Here is a 20,925-nt window from a genome sequence, read left to right as displayed (position 1 = left end):
CAGCATATTATCAGACCAAAGAGGAAATTGCTGACTTTATTGATGATCTTGATAGTCAGCATATAATCGAATTCATAGGACATACGATAAAACTTACAAATGCAATACAACGGTAACCTGATTCACTAAGTAGATGCTAAGAGTTACTAGTGTGGTGTAATTAACTATTGCTAGTCCATCATTATAGCATCCCAAAATATATCATTTTCTGCTTTCTATGTAATGAGAGAGAGAGGAACAGCCAGTACTACTTTTTGTTGTCATAAGCAGCGATATTCTGGGGTTCACACTCGGGACTAAATAAACGAACCAGCAAAGCTGTGCTTGCGCTTGTAGTTACAGCACCACAAGCTGCCCAACGAAGACTCCTGGGAATTGTAATTCGAGGGCCTGCAGTGATAATGATGCAAAAACTTGATTATTAGTTGTAGTGGAACTGTGGAAGGACTCAAAAAAGTTGAAAACGTTTGCACCCAAAACTATTTGAAAAATTCATAAGACCATTTTAGAGTGAAACCAGATATCTGAAACACATTTACTTTCTTTTCTACAGCTTTATTTTCTTTTCTCATATTCTATTTAAGGGGTAATTTGCAAGTTGGGATTTTGGAGAGGAGAAGAAGGAAGTGGTTTATAGTGTAGAATTTCAAAGTACAACACTACAAACCCTCCTTCCCCTCCCTTTCTCTCTAAAACCAACTTACAAACAAACTCATAGCCAACAAGAGAAAAAGTGTGACAAATGAAAAGTAGTGGCTAATCTCAGTGCAATGTTCACAAATAACATTAGGACTAGCTTCTACCAAAAGAGCAGACAAGAAATCTGTATAAGTCATATTGGCTCACATTAATAAGTTGATTTCTTATTTCTAATTAGACAAGAAAAAGATCCATACATTATCTATTTGCTTTAATATCATCATCCAAGGAAGATCAAATGACTATTCTTGGTTTTGGTAAATAGAAAAAAGGCCAAAAAAAGAAGCAAGGGCTCAAAGTTGTAACAATTTCAAGAAGCCAAATAAATCACAGGAAATGAAACATGGAAAAACATCAAACAGAAGAGTTTGCTGAGATTCAAGTGGGACAATGTCACTACTCTTCTGTAGCAGTGCCAATGGGCCTGAATTGGCTTGGCCGCTTAAGGATTTTGTGAAGGGTTAGCTACAAATTGGAGGGGTTATATGGGGCTAGCATCAGAAAAAAGTCTGAAGTCAAGCATGGTTTTACCTAATCCATGAATAGGATTCGTCTCTCTCCATTCTTCTATTTTGATCCCAATTTTTTGACTAATTGCAAGTGTGGTTAAAGAATCAAAGGGTTAAGTGTAGTGAACCTGTTATATTACCATAATCTTACACTTTATATTGATACTGCTACAAGAGTGTATTGAACCTGTTACATTACTATAATCTTCTAAAAAACATTCAGTGATACTGCTAGCGTTGCATTGTTTGTTCATTTCCCATTTCTATAGTAGTGATACTGTTAACTATGGGTCGTTAAGCGCTTAGGCGAATACATACATAAAGTACCGAATAACACAGATTAAAAAAGGATAAAAAAGCATGTATTATATATTTATAAATGGGTGAACCTTTGAAATTTGCTTGTGAAAGACATTCATAAATGCAAGGAAGCAGAAACTAAAACCTTACCATTATGATAAGTGTAGCATTTCACCAAACACTTGGAAGGCATGTGAAAAATAATAAGATGCATAGACATAAACAAGGGAACAAAAAAGAAAAAAACAAACCATAGTGCAATCGGCAAAGAACCCAAAATCCTAAGGCTCCACCTACACTGAATATCCCAGCAGTGTGTCTCATCAACCTGGAGCAAGGTTTTGCATCAGACCTCATCAGCTCACCATCGGAAAATCCCAAGAAACGCCGCAGAGACATCTTACTACATTAGCTGACACAATTTATTAGCACCACCTTAGAAGAATGAATGATTATTCAATCTAGCTACTGGTTCACTAGATCAATGGTTCAATCGTAGTAAAAAAATTAGCAAGAAATTATTAGCAAGAACTGAACAATTATTAGCAAAAAAATTAATAAATCAACAAGAACAGTAGCAGCAACAGCAACAATCACTAACAAATTAATAATAACCATAACAGCAATAACTACAAGAACTGAACAATTATTAGCAAAAACTTTTAAGTAATCAAGAACAATAACAGCAAATATATTCAATAACTACAAGAATTAGCAACAAGAAGAACAACTAACGGATGCTGAAGAAGAACAATTAGCGACGAGATGTTGAAGAGCTGAATCGAGGAACAGAGTCGCGCATTATACCTGAACGCCGGAAGGGATGGAACTGGAGGCGAGTCTGGCTGAAGAAAACGGCAACGAGAGGCAGAAGACGACGGCAAGGCGAAGAGGAAGGGCACGCACCGTCGGAGATGAGGGAGACTATCACGGCGGAGCAGAAAGGACGGCGGCGTCTGGAGAAGAACTGGACGCTGGTGGCTGCAGCAGAACGGGACGGTGTTGGCCTGCTGGGAGTGTGGCGGCGACTGGACAGGGAACAAGAAAGTAGAATAAACTATAAAGTAATATAAATTTGAATTTGAATATTTTTTTTGTTTTTTATGGTATCCTTTGACCCGGCAGGTCAAGGACTAATATTGAGCTTCATTTAAGGTCTTAAGGGTTTATTGTTGGTCAATGAATTGCTGCATACACAAAATAGATTCGAACATCACACTTATTTAAGCAGACTGGTGAGCTAACTACTAGAGTAACCCAACTTGGTTATTTGAATATTTTTATACAGTTTGAGTCGTTATTTTATTGGGAAAAAGACAAATAGGTCACTGACTTTTTAAGTTTTTGACAAATACATCCCTGACAAAATTTAAATATAAAAAAGTCCATGACTTTAACAAACGGAGGACAATTTAGTCCTTCCGTCTATTTTCCTCTCACACACCAAACGGAACTGACTCAGGTGTCCGTTACGATGCCATGCTAGAAGGGAAAAAAAGTTCAAAGGACAAATAAGTCATTGACGTCATTTTGTAAATAAAGTTCGAAGGACAAATAGGTCATTGAGAATTTTTTTTTTCATTATACTTCTATTATATTTCTATTATGAGAATTTAGTTTATAAAATTATGCTTGTATTTTGAAATCTAGTTAACTTGTTGTATTCTGTAATTTAAATTATTTGTATTAAAATTGCAGAAATTGGGCTTGTTATGTTTCTTCTTTTTTCTTGAATTGCATTAGTTGAGTTTTAGTGCATTTGTGTATTATATTAGAATTTGTAAAATTGCATTAGTTCAGTTTTCATTATACCAGTGACATTAGTTAGCATCAGTTCATTTATGCATCAAGTTAGCGTTAGTTCATTTGTGCATTGTTCTAATAGTATAAATTATGCATGACACAAAAGATTTATAAAATCAAACTACTTTTACAAAAAAGTCGTAAGTTGACAAAAGTTTCTGACTAAGAAGATCAAGATATCTGCAGATAATATTCGTTATCTAAAATTTAAAATAATTTAATGTGTATACTTTTACATTTAAAATATTTTAATTGTAAAAAATATCAAATGATATATTTTGATTTGTCAAATTACTCATATAAAATATAATTATATATAGAGTAAAAATAGTAGAGAAAAATATAAAAATGGAGAGAGGTAGATGAGAGAATTTAAGAAATGAGTTTATTAATTTTGAAAAAAAAATTCTCAAGAACCTATTTGTCCTTCGAACTTTATTTGTAAAATGACGTCAAGAACTTATTTGTCCTTCGAACTTTTTTCCCCTTCTAGTGTGGCACCGTAACGGACACCTGGACACCGTTACAGCCACGTCAGCCAGTTCCGTTTGATGTGTGAGAGGCAAATAGACGAAAGGACTAAATTATCCTCCTTTGTTAAAGTCAAAAATTTTTTTGTATTTAAATTTTGTCAGAGATGTATTTGTCAAAAACTTAAAAAGTCATGAACTTATCTGTCTTCTTTCCTATTTTATTTTATTTTATAGGTTAAGATAGAGGAGTTTTTTTTTTATTGTCATAGATAGAGGAGATTTCTGTTTTTGGTTTTCTAACCAATTTTGGATCGTGTGTTGGGCCTGGACCCGAAAAATCAGGTAATTGTTTGGCTGTTTGGGAGATCTGAAGGTTGTGGTCGGAACATTTTGTTTCTCTCCTTTCAATGGATTTTACTAAGTTTGATTCATTCATATCTTGCTTAGATAGAAAAACATCACAAGTATTCATTCTTTTGATTTGGCTATTAATGTGAGTTTGTGAAAATTATATTTTACTCACAAAGGAATATTATGTGGAACAAAAAGAAAACATACAAGTGAATTCATCTTATTTAATATTTTATGATATTTTTAGATGAAAATAATCATATCTTTTTCTCTTAAAAAGAGAAAATTCTCTTTCCCACCTAATAAGTAGTGTTTATTAAGGGTGGCAAACGGGTCAAAATTTGTCGGTCTGGCCTGCATAACCCGTTAAAAAAGATGGGCTGAGTTAGAAATTTAAAATTATCAAACTTAAAAAAGTTCGTCTAACACGCACTGCCTTTTAAGTTATATTTTGGATTATGTGTTACGTTTGATTGATTATAAATTTAGAGATGTTTAATTATATGTGTTAAACAATGTTTGTTTTGCTTTGGACAATGTTAGTTTTATTATTTTGTTTCAAAAAATTTGGTTTATGATTATGTTTATTATATATTTATAATTATAAAGACTTTAATGTTTGTGAATTTAAAAATTATAATTTTTTTAATATCTTTAGAAATTATACTTTATTGAAATAATTGTGAAATTATATATATTGTTTAATATTTAATGATTTTTAAAACAAATAAAAAGAGATTTGGCATGTTTGATCCACCAACCCGCTGTTAAGCGAACTGCAAAGCGGGAGAGAAATTCAAGACTGTCTCACTAGGCAGGGCGGGGCAGGCGGGCTTCTCCGTTTGCCATCCTAGTGTTTACGATTATATTAATAGAATTTAATTTTGATGCACTGTTAATGTAAAATACTTTTATACATGTATCTAATTACGTAATATCATATCAATAAAAATAATTCTCTTTCACATACACTGCATGAATAGTCATTCAAAAACACAGATGTAATTATATGACTGTGTAAAACCTTTACATTATCAGTGCATCAAAATTAAACTCTATATTCACATATGTGATACAAAAAATTCATCTTTGATTTCATTTAAATTTATCAAAAATAGTATTTGAACATGATTTTGTGCGTGTATATATATTTGAACATGTATATCATTTTAAACCAACAATAATTTATATTTATATTTTTTAAAAAATATATATATAAGTTAATAAATAAATTTATTAAAAATAATTTAATATTTATACTTGTCAAATGATGAACAAAATTATTAACCACTGCTATTTGCAAAAGTTTCTCAATAAAAATTATTTTATTTATCCGATGCCTTCAATCTCTTGATAACTGAAAAAAGTTTATTTTTCTAATTTGATCTTTTGTGGATACTTTTGATCAGACAGTGAGGTTTGACTTCATCAGCAATGGTAAAATCCAAGGTTTGAAATCAATGAAGCAGATTCATACAACAAGAACATAAAAGGAACAAAAAAATGAAATCAATGAAGAAAATTTATACTTGAGGCTGAGACTCCATTGAAACTCTGGAAGTGGAGAATAAAGAGGGGAGACGGAGCACCAGGGCGCTGGCGTCGACGCTCAACTCGCTGAGATCCACGCCACAGCTCAATGCCTGCTAAGGATGACGCCGCTGAGGAGTGAGAACGACGACTCCCGCGAGTGCCACGACGACGGCAGAGAGAACATCACACTAAGGCTGATAACGAACGATTCGAAGAGAGAAGAGGGATAATGCGAATGAACGACGAGGAGAGAGAGGCTAAAAACGATGTCGGGAGATGGGCGGAGATTGGTAGCAAGTGCTGGGTTGGACGGTGACAGCGACGGCGAAGATCAGAGAAGAGTGGAGTAGGTGGTGGTGGCCCTGTGGATAGAGAGGGGAGTGTGGTGAGTTTACAAGAAAAGAAATTAGGGTTTTATTGAATTTTAAAAATATGTGTAGTAAATTTTAAAAAATTATTATTATTATTAAACCCCTATATAGGTCATATTCATAAATTATTTATTGTGCATATTTAAAAAGCTCAAAAGACTTGAGCTTACTAAAGACAGATCCACTAAAGACAGACCCTACTATAAAAGTAAAAAAATAAATATGTTTTGTTAATAAAAAAAAACTTTTCACTATCCTAATTTTTTCAAATTTTAAAATAAAAAATACAAATAATTGACTTGAGTTGACTGCTTAGCTTATATTGTATTTGGTTCTGACTTTTTCTAAAACTATTCCCTTAATTAGCATTAAAATAATCAAATCCTCAATTAATTATATATATGCAAACTCTATCTATTCGCACACACATACCCCCCAAAAAAAATGGAGGATATGATAAGATGGATGCTTCTCATATTATTCTCACTTATTTTTATTGCAGAAGCACGTCTAGAAAGCAAGGTTTTCAATGTTAAAAGCTATGGAGCAGTTGCTAATGGCAACACTGATAATAGTGTGGTAATTAAGAAACCATTGTTCACTTCTTCCTCCCTTAGCTTTTATTTTATTTGTTCTTGATCTCTTATATATTAAATATTATCTCCTTTATTCCAATATTCTAAAGTTAAAAAAAATTGGTTTTTTGGTATACACATATTAATCTTATTTTATTTTGTTTAGGTTGTATAATCCTTTTTAAGGTAGAAACTCAAATGCAGTCGATTTCACGTGAAGTTGATAGTCGATAGCCGTTAGATGAAAATTTAGTCAAATCAGTCAAATCATCTAAGGGCTCTCAGCTATCAACTTCACGTGAAGTCGAGTTTTCACTAATTTTTAATTATTTATTTATATACATATGTAGGCATTTTTGAAAGCATGGAATGATGCATGCAATTGGAATGGAAAGGCACAAGTTTTTATTCCAAAAGGAACATATATGCTGAATTCAATTGTGTTCAAAGGGCCATGCAAGGCTTTTAGGATGGGTTTCGTGATCAAAGGGATTTTGAAGGCACCACCATATCCATCTTTATTCAACACTGATAAATGGATAGGTTTTTTATATGTTAACAAACTCACATTGAGTGGTGGTGGCACATTGGATGGTCAAGGAGCTTCTTCATGGCCTCACAATAATTGCAACAAGGATCCACATTGCCCAACTCTTCCTATAGTATGTATATAACTTTTTTTTAGGTGGAAACTCAAGTGCAATCGGTTTTACAGGTAGAGTTGATGGCTGAGAGCGGTTATATAATTTGACCGATTTGACTAAATTTCTATCTAACGGCTCTCATACATCAACTTCTCGTGAAGTTGACTACACCTGAATTTTCACTTTTTTTAATTATTATTAGTATTATTCTTAATATTTTATTTCTGTCACCTTTCAATGTATTTATTAAGTTTAATTTGATTCATTCATATATCTTGCTTAGATAGGAAAACATCACAAGTAGTCATTCTTTTGATTTGGCTTTTAATGTGAGTTTATGACACAATTATATTTTCCGGCTTTAATTTGATGAATACATTAACTAATTACTGTTCACTCAGGAATAATATGTGTAACAGAAAGAAAACACACAAGTGAATTCTTCTCATTTAATATTTTATGACATTTTTGGATGGAAACAATCATATCTTTTTTTGCTTAAAAGAGAAAATTCTCTCTCCCACCTAATACGTAGTGTTTAGGATTATGCTCATATATGATACAGAAAATTCATCTTTGATTTAATTTAAATTTGTTAAAATGGTATTTGAATTTTGAACATGATTCTGTGTGTGTATATATTAGGGTTTCTTAAAATCACAGTTAGGACTTAAAGGTTAAGGAGATAAAAATAAAAATGAACAATATTATATAATCAGTAAATGTTATTATTTTAATTTGGATTAATATTTGATCAGAAATAATTTATATTCATATTTACAGAAATTTATACACAAAAAAATATAGTTTATACTCATATTTATCAGAATTTGCACGTATAAATTAGTAAATATATTTATTGAAAATAATTTAATATTTATACTTGTCAAATAATGGTCAAAATTACTAACTGATAGCCTCCAAGAATTTCTCAATGAAAATTATTTTATTTATCTGATGCCTTCAATCTCTTGATAAGTGAAAAAGTTTATTTTTTCTAATTTGATCTTTTCAAACTGGTTTATAAAATTGTTGTTAGCAAAATGTTATATTTTATAATGATAATGACATTGTACTTCTCTTTTCACTTTTGTGTGGATACTTTTGATCAGACAGTGAGGTTTGACTTCATCAACAATGGTAAAATCCATGACTTGAAATCAATTAACCCTAAAGGTGGACACTTTATGATATTTGGAAGTGAAAATGTGAAATTGGAAAGGCTAAAGATATCAGCACCTGGGGATAGCCCTAACACTGATGGCATCAAAATTGGTGAATCCAATAATATAAACATCACAAGTGCTACTATAGCCACTGGTGATGATTGCATTGCTATGATTTCTGGTGCTAAGAACATTACCATCTTTGGTGTTCATTGTGGCCCTGGCCATGGAATTAGTGTTGGAAGCCTTGGAAAAAATGATGGAGAAAAAGATGTTCAAAACATTGTTGTGAAGAATTGCACATTTAGTGGTACTAGTAATGGCCTTAGAATCAAAACTTGGGCTGCTTCCTTGAGTAAACCTCTTAGGGCTTCTAATTTTCTCTTTCAAGACATTTTCATGGATAAAGTTTTTAGTCCTATTATCATTGATCAAGCTTATTGTCCAAGTCATGGTTGTAGCAATCAGGTTAGTACCTCTTAACATCTTTTCTTTTTTTGTTTTTGTTTATATTGAAATTATCATCATATTGTTGCTAAAACTGAGCCTAAGATTTTATTTTTGTCTTTTTAAGGTGGCTTCAAGTGTTCAAATCAGTGATGTGACATACAAGAACATTAAAGGAAGTGGAAGTTCTGAGATTGGAGTAGAATTGAATTGCAGCAAAAGGAAGCCATGCCAGAACATAACAAGGGTGGACATAAATTTGCGGCCTTATGGTGGCAAAGGACAACTCAAGTCTTTGTCTTCTTTTGTCAATGGTGCTTGTTATGGCCAACAGATTCCTCCATCTTGTGTTGGTTAAAAAAAAAAATAATAATTACACTGATTATCTTTGGTTTTTTCTTCCTTGTTATGTTGATGGAAACATTTATTCTTGGTTCTTGAATAGAAAGTGTACCAATTACAATTGGCTTGTTTGTTTAAATTTTTTACAACAGAAAGTTATTTTTTAACATGAGTGATTTGTCTGTATTTTAAAAAAAAAAAATTATACATTTTTAATGAAGCAGATAAAAGCATATTCTATAATACATACATCTTTTTTGTTACAACATGCAATGTTGTTCAACAAAGTAACACCCTTGAATACAAACACATACATTCAGAATTATGCACCATTAATACATGTGCTTTACTTTAACTTCACTAACAATGATTAACTGCTGAAAAGAGTTTCATTCTTTCTTCATATTGCCAAGCATTTACAGCTAATTACATTGGAAGCAGACATTAATTTGGGAATGGAAGAACCAATCATAACCCTCTTTCCAATATTTCCCAAATCACCAACATCAATAACCACAGTGCTAAGTCCTCTGCCAACAACGAAAATGGTCTTACCAACTGCAACAACCCGGCATGGAGGCCTTGTAAGCAGCGGCGAAAATCTTCCAACGGGCAACCATTCCTGCCTCTCCTTATGCCACATCATTAACCGCGTTCCCGAACTCTCATCCAAAACATAAAGGACTCCATCAACAACAACTGCAGGACCGCTCCATCCTGATACCAGCTCAGTATCAGCATGCTGCCATGTGCCATTCGACGGATCATATACAACGCCATACACGCGGTGAGTTACTGGAGATTTGCCGCACCGGATGTATATCTTCCCATCCATCACTACAGAATCTTCTATTTCGGGAACAATATTGGGATCTCTATGAGATATCCAAGTATTTGTGCAAGGGTCAAAAGTATCCCAAGAATGAGGATCACTTGAATTTGAACCTATTCCTCCAATGGCATATAACTTCTCACCTAAAACTTCAGAAGCAAAGTAGCACCTGAAAAAGTTTTTTTTTTTTTAAGGTAAAATAACAAAGTGATTTATTTTTCCATGGTAGGTGGGGTTAAAAGTAAGATGGATAAAGACATAATGTAAATTTCAAATTTGTAACTTACAATATTAAGTTCTTACTTTCAACTTATATATGATACCAATATTGTGGTTTTGTTATTGTGTTTTTGGTATTGAAAATTCCCCAAAAGTAATTATGATATTCTCCCTAATATATACTACAAAAAGTTAAATAGTCGTTCATGCTACCAATGCTGATTATCTTATTTTGTAAAATATCAACTTTCTTAGCTTTCAAAAAAGGATAGACATGAATACATGATCAGGATTTATACCTAGCAGTTGACAAGGAAGCAGCTTCAACCCAAGTGTTTGTGGAAGCATCATAAGAATAGGCCTCATCAGTAGCATCTTCAGACCACCCACAACCTCCAAATAAGAATAGTTTATTTCCTAAAGCTTCAAATCCCATGCCTTTTCTCTTCAACATGCGAGGTGGAAGCCCCGGAATAAGCTTCCAAGATCTTCTTGATGAGTTTGGATCCAAAACATAGCAGCAAATCTGATCTTCTAATTCACCCCTGCACAAAGCATAGATCCAGGTCTCATCAAGTTTGTGCTTTCGGCGATATTGATACCACTCTTCACTGCAAACCAAGTCCCTCCATCTCTTTGAGACACACTTCAGGACTGAATGATGTTTTCTAGGAATTCGTGCCAAGCAGCAAAGAGATATGTCATCTGGAAGACCAGCAATGAGTGTTGAAGTAGTGGCTTCTGCTTCATTGGCATCAGTTAATGATTCTTTACTATCATCCATATGCTCCACTGGAATTAATGCAGAGGACCTGAAAAGAAAGGAAAATGTCAATAAAGCCACGATTAAAATCTTAAGTTCATTTGCTCGGTTTCTCTTCAACTTCAACTAATTTGAGGGTATATTACGAAATACAACGAAAATCTTTTCAATATGATTCTGAACTGAAGCTTATGTCAAGGGGTGAAGTCCTAAAGACACATTCAAATACATATTCAAAAGCAACCAGGTCATACACTTTAAAGGATTGACATTCACAATAAGAACAGGTCACAATCATATCATTAGGCCTTTGACCTCACACAATCACGCAAACAGCTCAATGTAACCCTAAAGAAACAGCTAGCAAGATGAACTACATGAAAGCCAACTGCACTATATAACATATTGAAGAATGAAAAGAAAGATATTTTGTACCATGTGATCCTATATTATGTGTATCCCCACCATGTTGTCACTATCCACCACAGAATGTAAATGTATGAGACTTAAAAAAGGTTGGCGAAAGCTGATATTTCCTAATCACGTTCAAGATGAATAGCTAATCCCCCATTTCACAGGCATCATAAATAATAGTTAAAATGGACAACGATGCAGCCAATACCGGAGACACAAACTTCTTTTATCAAAGGTATATCACAATACACTTTAACTTCAAGCAACAAATTATCATCCAATATAAGTAGGTTAAGAGAACAACAAATTGCCAGGCTATATGTATATACCATGTGTAAACTTAGGCATGGTTAAGGAAAAGGGTAAGCCATCAAAGTACAATCACATGCTTAATCTTTTTCAGCGTTTCAAAATCTAATTCCTATGTAACAACTATGGCCCTAAATAGCCCAAAGTAGTACCAATTTATAGCAATGGAATTAGTTACTGAAGGAATTAGTATAAATAGGATAATAGGAACTAGGAAGTGAATTAGAGGATAGTTGAACTCTCTTCTCCTGGTTAATCTTCTTTCAATTTGTATAATTCTCCCCCAAATTCCCAATAATCCTACCCTAAATCTTATACTCATTACAATGGTGCTCCCCTTGAGCATCAAAACATTATCCCCCGCAAAAAAAACCAGCTTTATTAGCAAAAAGGGTCAAAAGGGGAGAAATCAAATTAAAAAACAAAATCAGAAGCAACACATTAAAGCACAGCTAAGAAAAATTTATGCATTTGCAGTTTGCATAGACCATGAATTAATTAGATACCCTGTGCATTGCAATTCTAGATCTGAAATAAAAAAGTTAGCTTCGAGAATTTTCGTTGGTTATTACAGAAAAGTTTCTAACTTGCAAATAAATGCAGAATAATTTGTGAGATGTAAATCGAGTACCATACGAGCTAAATATTAAAAATTGAAAAAATAAGAACGAAACTGTGGGCAGAGACGAATGGTAGGTGTGAAGATGAACTCACCGGAAGGGAGCTAGGGATTCGTCTCAGAAAAGTGCATAACAAAAACACGACAACAATTTCCACGCACGCAATTCCGAGAGACATTTATAGTTTCTTACTTTCTTCAACCAACATTTTTTTTTCTTTTTGTTATAGATTGGATAATTGGAAGTTTCTTACTTTTTTTTTTTTTAGCAGAGAAAGAAACTATAAATAAATAAACGAAAATTTTTGGCTTAGTATTAATGTTTAATGTAATTTTTAAAATTAAATTATAACTTTTTAAAAAATTATTTAAAAATTTATAAAAAAAATTAAAAAAATAACTTCTTTTATAATACTACTATTTTTTATTACATTTCTATAAAACAAGCACTTTTAGAACTAAAATTCAAATACAAAATAATTTATTTATAAACTTCTTTTAATATAATCATTTATTGTTTAACTTATTTTTTTAAAAATAACTTAATTAAATTATTTATCCAAACTGGACCTAAATATCAAAGTCAAACAAAAATACTCTAAATTTCTCTCAAACATAAACTCTCAAATAGTGTGTGTAATATGCACACATTCTTTTTTTCTTCATTGTATTAAACTATTTTCTACCATCAGAAGTAAATTTTCCAACCAGACAACCTTATGCCTTAACTCAAATGAAACTGTTTCAAACTGACATCACATTACTTTCATTGTTGAAAAAACACAATTGCAGAATAGCTCATGAAAAAATGAAAATTTTCCATGGTCTGTTGCCACTGCAACTGTCAAATAAAATCTTTGCAAACAATCAAACAAATAAGTCTGGGTGGTGTAGTTGGTTATCACGCTAGTCTCACACACTAGAGGTCCCCGGTTCGAACCCGGGCTCAGACAACCTTAAATTTTTAACCGGATCTGTTCAATCGAGAATTGAGATTCTCTGTTATTCTTTCCTCTTGTTTTTGTTCTATTATTTATTTGTTTTTACTTTTAAGTTTTAATCCTACACTTTCTGCATCTTTCTGTCACCACAACAATGCAAGCACAACTCTTTTCACTCGCACACTGCACTCTACCTGTGTCCAGATTCCCAAACAATGCAACTCCTCCAAATTTTGCAACTTTTCAACAATCCCATCACTCCTCCAAGCTCAGTTTCAATGTGGGTCTCAATCATTTGCTTCAAAAATCTAATTTTTTGAGTCAAAGCGTACCTGGTTTGATGAGTAGCTGTGATGGTTATGTGGGTGTAGTAGCAGAATGTGGTCCCTTTAATGGAGAAAGTGATGTTGGCGATTGTGATGATGGGTTTTACATAAGAAGGTGTGTTGAGCTTGCAAGAAAAGCTATTGGCTTCACAAGCCCCAATCCAATGGTGGGGTGTGTTATTGTGAAGGATGGGAAAATTGTTGGTCAAGGGTTCCACCCTAAAGCAGGTCAACCGCATGCTGAGGTATGAACCTTCTCAAAATTTTCTCTTTTATTTGTTTGAATGTAATATTACAATATTATTTGTAAATTTTTTTTGTGCATCTTTTTACAATGTATTGTATGTTAGATTCTCTATATGTTTTATTGCATTGGTATTTCAATCTAACATGTATAAGAATTAAGAAGCCTAATTTGAATTCAAATGATTTTCTTGTGAACATAAGAATATATTTGTATTTGTGACCATAGTTTTCATACAGTTATGATTAGAAAGAGAATTTGTAAATTTGTAACTCTTCATCAAGGTTTAGAAAGAGAATGCCTTTGATGATGATTATGCTGAGAAAATAGATGTGAATTTTCAGGTGTTTGCCTTGAGAGATGCTGGCGATTTGGCGGAGAATGCCACGGCTTATGTGAGCTTAGAACCTTGTAATCATTTTGGAAGGACTCCACCTTGCACTGAAGCTTTAATCAAAGCCAAAGTGAAAAAAGTGGTGGTTGGGATGGTGGATCCAAATCCCCTTGTGGAATCCAAAGGGTTGGCTAGATTGAGAGATGCAGGTATTGAAGTTGTTGTCGGTGTAGAGGAAGAGTTATGCAAGAGCCTTAACGAGGCCTTTGTTCATCGCATGTTAACCGGAAAACCTCTCCTTACATTGAGGTAATTTAAATCCTCTTTTTGCTTATCATTAATGGTTTTGGTTCTGCTTTTCTAGAGTTGAATCTAGTTAGAAATAATTCTGCAAAACAGATTATGATATAAAGTGATTTATATTTGGTAGTTTCTCTAAAAGCCATTCTAAAAAAAATTGATTCCTTCAAAAATCAATTCTGGAAGCCATAGTTGATTTTGCAAAAATTGCAAAAATCGATTTTCCACCCTCTAGAATTGTTTCTAACCTGTCCAAACATGTTTCCAAACACACTCATTCAGGCACATTTGTTCTGTTGGTGCACGTTGAAGTTTTGGTTTTAGCATATAATGATATATATTTCATTGCATTGCCTATTCTGATTTGCAGATATTCTCTTTCTGTCAATTGGAATTTTTCAGACTTACTTGGAGATGGAGTTACAGAATGTGGTGGATACTATTCACGTTTATTGCAAGAATATGATGCAGTGATACTTTCCTCTTCCTTATTCAGTGGGAACATATCAATACCTGCATCTCAAGAACCTGGAGCAAATCAGCCGCTCCGGATTGTAATACATAAGGATTCTAGTTCTTCAAATGAAATTCCACTTGCTGTCAATGAAGTTACTGATAAAGTGATAGTTTTTACTGATAATGGAACAGCAACCACTCTAGAACTGGCCGGAAAAGGAATTGAAACCGTCATTTTGGATCAGATAAATCTAGATGTGATTCTGGACTATTGTAATCGACAAGGGATGTGCAGTGTTCTATTAGATTTGAGGGGAAATTCCAGCGAGTTTGAAGAGTTTGTTAAGGAGGGAATTCAGAAGAAAAACATTAGTAAATTTATGATAGAAATTTTACCTATTTGGAATAGAGGTAGTGAGACAGATCCTCTAATACCGGTAAAAAGGTTAGATCAAGGAATCCAAGTGGAAAATTTGAAGTCCAAGTGTTCAGATCAAAATGTTATAATTGAAGGACATTTTAAATTTTAAGTAATTGGGAATTCTGAATCAACTAGTTTGATCAAGGTTTGGATGCCTATGAACTCTCCCCTATTTATTTGCTATGTATGATTTGATGTGAATAATTCAGGTACTTCATTTGAGCTTACTTTCACATTGTTTCTGTGTAGCGTGTAAAATAGCCAATTATGCAATTTCAATGTGTTTTCATGAACAATGATGATAGGATCATTTTTTCCAATTATGCTATGATGGGTTTTGTTAATGCATGTACACAATTCTGTGTAATGAAGAGGGCTGCTTTGGCATGTCAGAATAGGGTTGCTTTGAGATATTTTTCTGATTATTTTAGTAACTTCCGCAAACAATTGTAAGACTACAGGGAGTACAGTATTTCAAGGTTTACAAATCAAACAGAACCAACCTTGGAAAAAATGATCCTATCGTATCAAAGTTGTAGTGATTCAACAATTGCTTATGTACAAGCCCAGAAAAAGTAAATGGCTATAAGTAACTGGTTTGTATAAATAATCAATATTCCATAAATACACTGAGAACCAAGTTATATGTACATGGATTATGATATATACAGAGTTGAAGAGTCACTTCATAAGTAGAATACATCATTAGAGAGCACAACTTTGCCCTATTTTCAAAATTTTGTAAGTATTGCATAACTAATGTGAGTAATTACATAACATGAAGCATTCGTTAGCAATCAGCTTTGGCTTCCAAGTAGTGTATACAGAGGCACCTCATAAGCAAAAGTTGGAGAGATTCGTGGAAAGTTTCCCTTTAAACTAGGAATTAGGCCAGCCATTTGGTGAATGCTCCTTCGTGTGGCCGCTCTGGGAGTGCTTCTTTGCCTTCTTTTGCTTTGCAACAAGTTGAGTGTGGATTAAGTTTTCAGCTTCAATTGATTCTTGGATGTCGTTATGGGCCTTTTGGCACAGAGCATCAAGTGCAAGCATAGGAAATGGCTCCTCTATAAGAACTCCAACCTGCATTAATCATGAATGAATCCATCAATCACTTTTTAAGTTTGGATTTAGGGCAGTTCAAGAAAAATTGATTCAGCAATGTTTCTTTGGCAGCTGTATGCAAATTCAACTAGAATTGGTTAAGATTAAAGACTCTACATTTCTGGTTTTATACATGCAAAATTTAATCTAGAAAAATAAGTTGAAACAAACACACCCTTAAATTCACCTCATGAATTACACATACAAGAAAAAATAAACAAATGTGAAATAGCCTTAGAGGTCAATTTTCTCTGAACTATACAAACTTGCAGAACAACATCATTTTGAAATATAAATTAGTCAAGGTAAAGGAAGGAAAATACTTCTTCAATACAGAACAAAGAAGCAGCACTAATGAAGGTAGCAGGAACCACCATCCAATGACAATCATCCCAAAGTATGATAGGGAGCGTTAAATGCCACAGGACAAGAAACCTTGACGTCAAGCGAGTATATGATAGTGGAATGGGAATACCCATAAGTTGTTCACAGATGCCAATCCCGTCTTGGAAACAAGAGATCTTTGATTCCTGTAAGGCAAGAAGACAAGTGGCATACAAAATAAGAGATTGCTAGTGTGCCATGTACCATGATATAGGAAAGGTTAAACTCTCTAACGGAGAGGATGGTACACATCCAAAATATTGCCGCCTAAATTACCAAGCGGTCACATAACTTACTACTTCAATTTTTGACATTGGAAGTAAAATTTTTACAATTTTATCTTTGCATTCAACATCTACTTACTAAAAAAGGCCAACAATTCTGATAAATGCCTACCAATGCACTTCTTCTGGCATTGTCCAACTTTAGCAGATGAATGCTTTGAGATATGAAGTCAACAATGCACCGTGGTCTATGTTTCGAATTAATCACTATAGCTAGATCATCTACTTCTAGCACATGCTGAAGATCACTCCTAACATCTGAACCATACAACACATGACACTGCATTCAAATCATACACACTGTGAGTTTCCTGACCAGATCAATAATAAGCCAAAAATTAGTGGGAATTAAAAATATGGAGCTATTCTAGTATTCTGACCTCAAGCATCTAAAAAACCGAACTTACATGCCTTCAACAGAACCTCAAAAACTACCCTTTACATTACCATGGGAAACATCCCAACTTGACTGAAGCTCAACAAATGAAAAAACCATTTTGACCTCCACCAACTCACCACCAATCTTACCAACACAACTAACAAACCTCACAGACCACCATCACAATAGTAATTAAAAGTAATCCAAACTTGATGAAAACCCAACTAAGACAATGACGGTTCCAACCTTGAGCACAACAGGAAATGCCATGATGTACTGCAAAAGTGCCTTCTTGAGAGGCAAATCCGAAGGACTCTCAACTACAGCCATAACCTGCGTAGCAAAATCGTGTGCCCCAGCAATGACCTTGGTCCATGCCTTCTTCCCCTCCACAAATCTGTATTCAGGAATGAAACGCACATAAACTTGCAGTTAGTTGCATCAGTTGTTCCACAATCATTGCTATAGTAGACTGGGTTGAATGACAGCGTATATAATATATCCACAATTCAGAGAATGACAAGAATACTATACAACAATAATTTGTGCATGTAATTATTTGGCAAAATCACCATGTGCCATTCAAGTTAAACCTCAAAGGGGCAAGCATATCCCTCCATTTTACTCCATCCAACAACCACCTTTAGCCAGAACTTTTTTGTCCCAATTTATTCAAATCAAATTTGTTCATGCAAGTTAACCCTTAGACTACTCCATTTGACAACCAAAACAACCATGGTGTTTTTCACAGAAACACTGAAATCTCCTCCTTTTTCTCCCCTTGTTTTTTACGGTTATAGTAGCATTGCTTTCCAAAAATTGAAATTCAACAACTAAAGACTTATCTCAATTGACGAAATCAGCTACAGAATCCAACTATGCAATATCATAAATCAAGTAATTTTCACTTGAGTGAACAATTCTACTACGAAGCAGGAAAGTATAATTTTTTCTTTCACACCATTATCTGAAATCTGAGTAGCAACCTTGCGTATGAAGCCTCGGTTCGGAAAACGAGGAGGAGGGCCAGGGCGGGTGCGGTGAGCTGGTAAGGCAGAGAAGAAGCCCTGAGAACCGGGAAATACTCCGGCAGCAGGAAGTGTGCGGAGACGGCGGAGTTGTAGGCGGCGATAGCGGCGGCGAAGGTTGTGAATGCGAGGACTGGAGGGAGCAAGGAGAGGACGACACGGGAGGAGAGGGTCGAGAGGAGGTGGCGGAGGTGGCGGAGGGAGGAGCGGTGCTGGAGCCACTCAGTGTGGGTGTAGAGTCCCCTCTTCCTCTGCATGCCACGCTCTTTGACGGCGTCGGCCCAGTCCGGCAGCGAGAGGAAAATTGAAGTTAGGGTTTGTGAAAAAGGAGGATCCTTTGATGGGTCTTGTGATTGGTTTTTGAGAGAAGAAGTTATGGTGAGGTTGAAGGAGAGAGGTTTGGGGTTGTGATGGTTGAGGTGGTTGCATTTTGGGGTGAATTGGGAATAAAATTTGGTAGTAGTGGTGGTGGGGTTTGTGTGGTATTGGTACATTGGAAATGGAGGAGGAAGAAGAAGATTGATGAAGGGTGGGACTATGTGAGCATGTTATGTTTGTGTTAATGCCTCAATGGTTTGTGTTAATGTTTTTCTGTATCCAAATATGATTTCGTCTCCAAAGACACAGCATAGTTTGGTTTGTGAGAGTGAAGAGTAGGCAGTTACAGTTGGTTAATGGTTTCAGTAGTTAGGTGTGTGTGAAATAGAGAGAGGATGGGGGTAGTTTGGTCTCCTTGGTTTGAGAGGCTGTTAAATGTTAATTGCTATGGAACACACATGTCATTTCTCTTGAGAAACTTTTAGTGTCTTTATTCATAGATAATTATAGTGTTACTCAAAATGATTGATTTCTTCACTAGACATATACATATTCTAAGTGTGAGTGATATGTTAGTGCACTAATATGTTTTTAAAGCAAAACACTAATTTAATAAGGAAAAGTATAGGGTACCAACATATTATCTGCCAATTTCTGCCAACTCTTATTTATATTTGTGTTTCATGGAAGTGTGTTCGTAGATGTGTCTAATAATTAATATATTTTAAATACATATATAAAGAGACACATCTATAAAATATATCTATAAAGACACTTCTATTAAACACAGTTATAAAAAAGACATTTTTATTAGACACATCCACAAACATACTCCCATGAAACACAATTATAAATAAGAGTTGGCAGAAGTTGGCAGATATGTTGTTGGTAACGTAGCGGAACCGATTTAATAACTAGAAAGAAATCAATTTCTTTTTAGGGTATCCATGTGTTGACTTGGTGGTATAAAAATATAGGGAAGTAAGTAGAGTTTAAAAATCAAAAGAATTTAGAGAAATCATAAATAGGACTTTGACTTTTTTATTTGTAGATATTTATATTTTATAATTTAAAAATATATTTAAATTTTTTATTTTTTTTTTAAATTTAGACATATCAATCTTTGAGTATAATTTGTCTTATTTTAAAAATTCTCTCAGTTGTATATCTATATATTAGCCTGAACAGTAGAACAAAAATCATGTTTGATTTTTTTTTGTTAAGTTGCCAATCCCAAATGAATAAAGAGATTCATGTATTCAAATTTTAAAAGAATAAAAAATTTAAATATATTTTAAATTTTCAAATCGTTAAAAATTTAAATGTGTAGAAACCTAAAAGATAAAAAATCTATTTATCCTCTTCTCAAGAATTGAATAGACTTCTATTATATAACTTGCCAATTTCATGAAGTAAATTAGTAAAATGGTCTACATAAAATAGATTCCATATTTTCATTCATTCTATCAAAGCTCTCCTATTTTATTCCATCTAATTCTAAGTTGGGACGTATAAGACGAAGTGAAAACCATACATTACTCAAACAATGTGATAAAATTATAAACCAATTTAGTTGGACTCCATCCCATCCTCTTAAGATAATTTATTTTACTTAAATTTTTTGATAAAAAATTATTTTATATGTTAAATTATATTTCAACTTTTACTTCTAAGCATACATTTTAACAAATATCTTCTAAACTAATTTTTTTTAGTTAACACTAGTCAACTCTTTTAAAATTATTTTATTTATTTTAAATCTTAAATCTTAAACTACAAATTTTTAATCTTTTATTGTAAATTATAAATATTAAATTCTAAAATTAATTAATTAATATTCACTGACTAAAAATTAATTGCACATACTTTCTCTTGTAATATATATAATAAAGTCACCAAAGCAACTATAATATAAATAAACAGTAAATAAAATTCAATAATTCCATTAAAAAGTTTTAAATCCAAAAGGTACATAAAACAAAAATTAATTAAATAAATATATTATCTTCTTCTTCGTTCTTACTTTTTTTTTTGGTTTAC

The 20,925-nt window shown here is 33.5% G+C and overlaps 5 protein-coding genes and 1 non-coding gene across 10 annotated transcripts; 3 read left to right on the top strand and 3 right to left on the bottom strand.

The window, feature by feature from the left end:
* Nucleotides 1-7: 7 nt before the first annotated feature.
* On the bottom strand, nucleotides 8-2,398 carry LOC107472368 (uncharacterized). Of its 2 annotated transcripts, none has more exons than XM_016091894.3 (3): nucleotides 2,316-2,398; nucleotides 1,760-1,920; nucleotides 8-390 (listed from the first exon to the last, which is right to left on the bottom strand). In XM_016091894.3, the coding sequence occupies exons 2-3, from the start codon at nucleotides 1,905-1,907 to the stop codon at nucleotides 248-250; spliced, it is 291 nt and encodes a 96-aa protein (XP_015947380.1). In that variant the 5' UTR covers nucleotides 1,908-1,920; nucleotides 2,316-2,398; the 3' UTR covers nucleotides 8-247. The 2 variants fall into 2 exon arrangements, with proteins under 2 accessions (XP_015947380.1, XP_015947384.1); XM_016091898.3 differs by having other exon boundaries at nucleotides 1,760-1,911; nucleotides 2,316-2,391.
* Nucleotides 2,399-6,491: 4,093 nt separating this feature from the next.
* LOC107472802 (exopolygalacturonase) lies at nucleotides 6,492-9,231 on the top strand. Its single transcript, XM_052256836.1, has 4 exons — nucleotides 6,492-6,618; nucleotides 6,965-7,276; nucleotides 8,371-8,892; nucleotides 8,999-9,231. Exons 1-4 carry the CDS (start codon nucleotides 6,493-6,495, stop codon nucleotides 9,227-9,229), a joined length of 1,191 nt encoding a protein of 396 aa, XP_052112796.1. The 5' UTR covers nucleotide 6,492; the 3' UTR covers nucleotides 9,230-9,231.
* A 209-nt stretch (nucleotides 9,232-9,440) lies between these two features.
* On the bottom strand, nucleotides 9,441-12,604 carry LOC107472344 (F-box/kelch-repeat protein SKIP4). 3 transcript variants are annotated; one of them, XM_021134638.2, is made up of 3 exons: nucleotides 12,257-12,408; nucleotides 10,564-11,076; nucleotides 9,441-10,214 (listed from the first exon to the last, which is right to left on the bottom strand). In XM_021134638.2, exons 2-3 carry the CDS (start codon nucleotides 11,046-11,048, stop codon nucleotides 9,614-9,616), a joined length of 1,086 nt encoding a protein of 361 aa, XP_020990297.1. In that variant the 5' UTR covers nucleotides 11,049-11,076; nucleotides 12,257-12,408; the 3' UTR covers nucleotides 9,441-9,613. The 3 variants fall into 3 exon arrangements, with proteins under 3 accessions (XP_020990297.1, XP_015947358.1, XP_015947356.1); XM_016091872.3 differs by lacking the exon at nucleotides 12,257-12,408 and adding an exon at nucleotides 11,463-12,137; XM_016091870.3 differs by lacking the exon at nucleotides 12,257-12,408 and adding an exon at nucleotides 12,465-12,604 and having other exon boundaries at nucleotides 9,443-10,214.
* A 644-nt stretch (nucleotides 12,605-13,248) lies between these two features.
* TRNAV-CAC (transfer RNA valine (anticodon CAC)) lies at nucleotides 13,249-13,322 on the top strand. Its single transcript has one exon. It is a non-coding gene; the product is annotated as a tRNA-Val (tRNA).
* A 114-nt stretch (nucleotides 13,323-13,436) lies between these two features.
* On the top strand, nucleotides 13,437-15,690 carry LOC107472338 (riboflavin biosynthesis protein PYRD, chloroplastic). Its single transcript, XM_016091864.3, has 3 exons — nucleotides 13,437-13,881; nucleotides 14,225-14,523; nucleotides 14,885-15,690. Exons 1-3 carry the CDS (start codon nucleotides 13,465-13,467, stop codon nucleotides 15,498-15,500), a joined length of 1,332 nt encoding a protein of 443 aa, XP_015947350.1. The 5' UTR covers nucleotides 13,437-13,464; the 3' UTR covers nucleotides 15,501-15,690.
* A 277-nt stretch (nucleotides 15,691-15,967) lies between these two features.
* On the bottom strand, nucleotides 15,968-19,223 carry LOC107472333 (UPF0187 protein At3g61320, chloroplastic). Of its 2 annotated transcripts, XM_016091860.3 has the most exons (5): nucleotides 18,526-19,223; nucleotides 17,786-17,936; nucleotides 17,273-17,440; nucleotides 16,816-17,022; nucleotides 15,968-16,471 (listed from the first exon to the last, which is right to left on the bottom strand). In XM_016091860.3, exons 1-5 carry the CDS (start codon nucleotides 19,059-19,061, stop codon nucleotides 16,271-16,273), a joined length of 1,263 nt encoding a protein of 420 aa, XP_015947346.1. In that variant the 5' UTR covers nucleotides 19,062-19,223; the 3' UTR covers nucleotides 15,968-16,270. The 2 variants fall into 2 exon arrangements, with proteins under 2 accessions (XP_015947346.1, XP_020990296.1); XM_021134637.2 differs by lacking the exon at nucleotides 17,273-17,440.
* Between the last annotated feature and the right edge of the window lie 1,702 nt (nucleotides 19,224-20,925).

This window comes from Arachis duranensis, chromosome 2 (assembly GCF_000817695.3).
Source record: "Arachis duranensis cultivar V14167 chromosome 2, aradu.V14167.gnm2.J7QH, whole genome shotgun sequence".
Lineage (NCBI taxonomy): Eukaryota > Viridiplantae > Streptophyta > Magnoliopsida > Fabales > Fabaceae > Arachis > Arachis duranensis.
The sequence above is the reverse complement of the archived record's forward strand: the minus strand, read 5'-3'. Positions and strand labels throughout refer to the sequence as shown.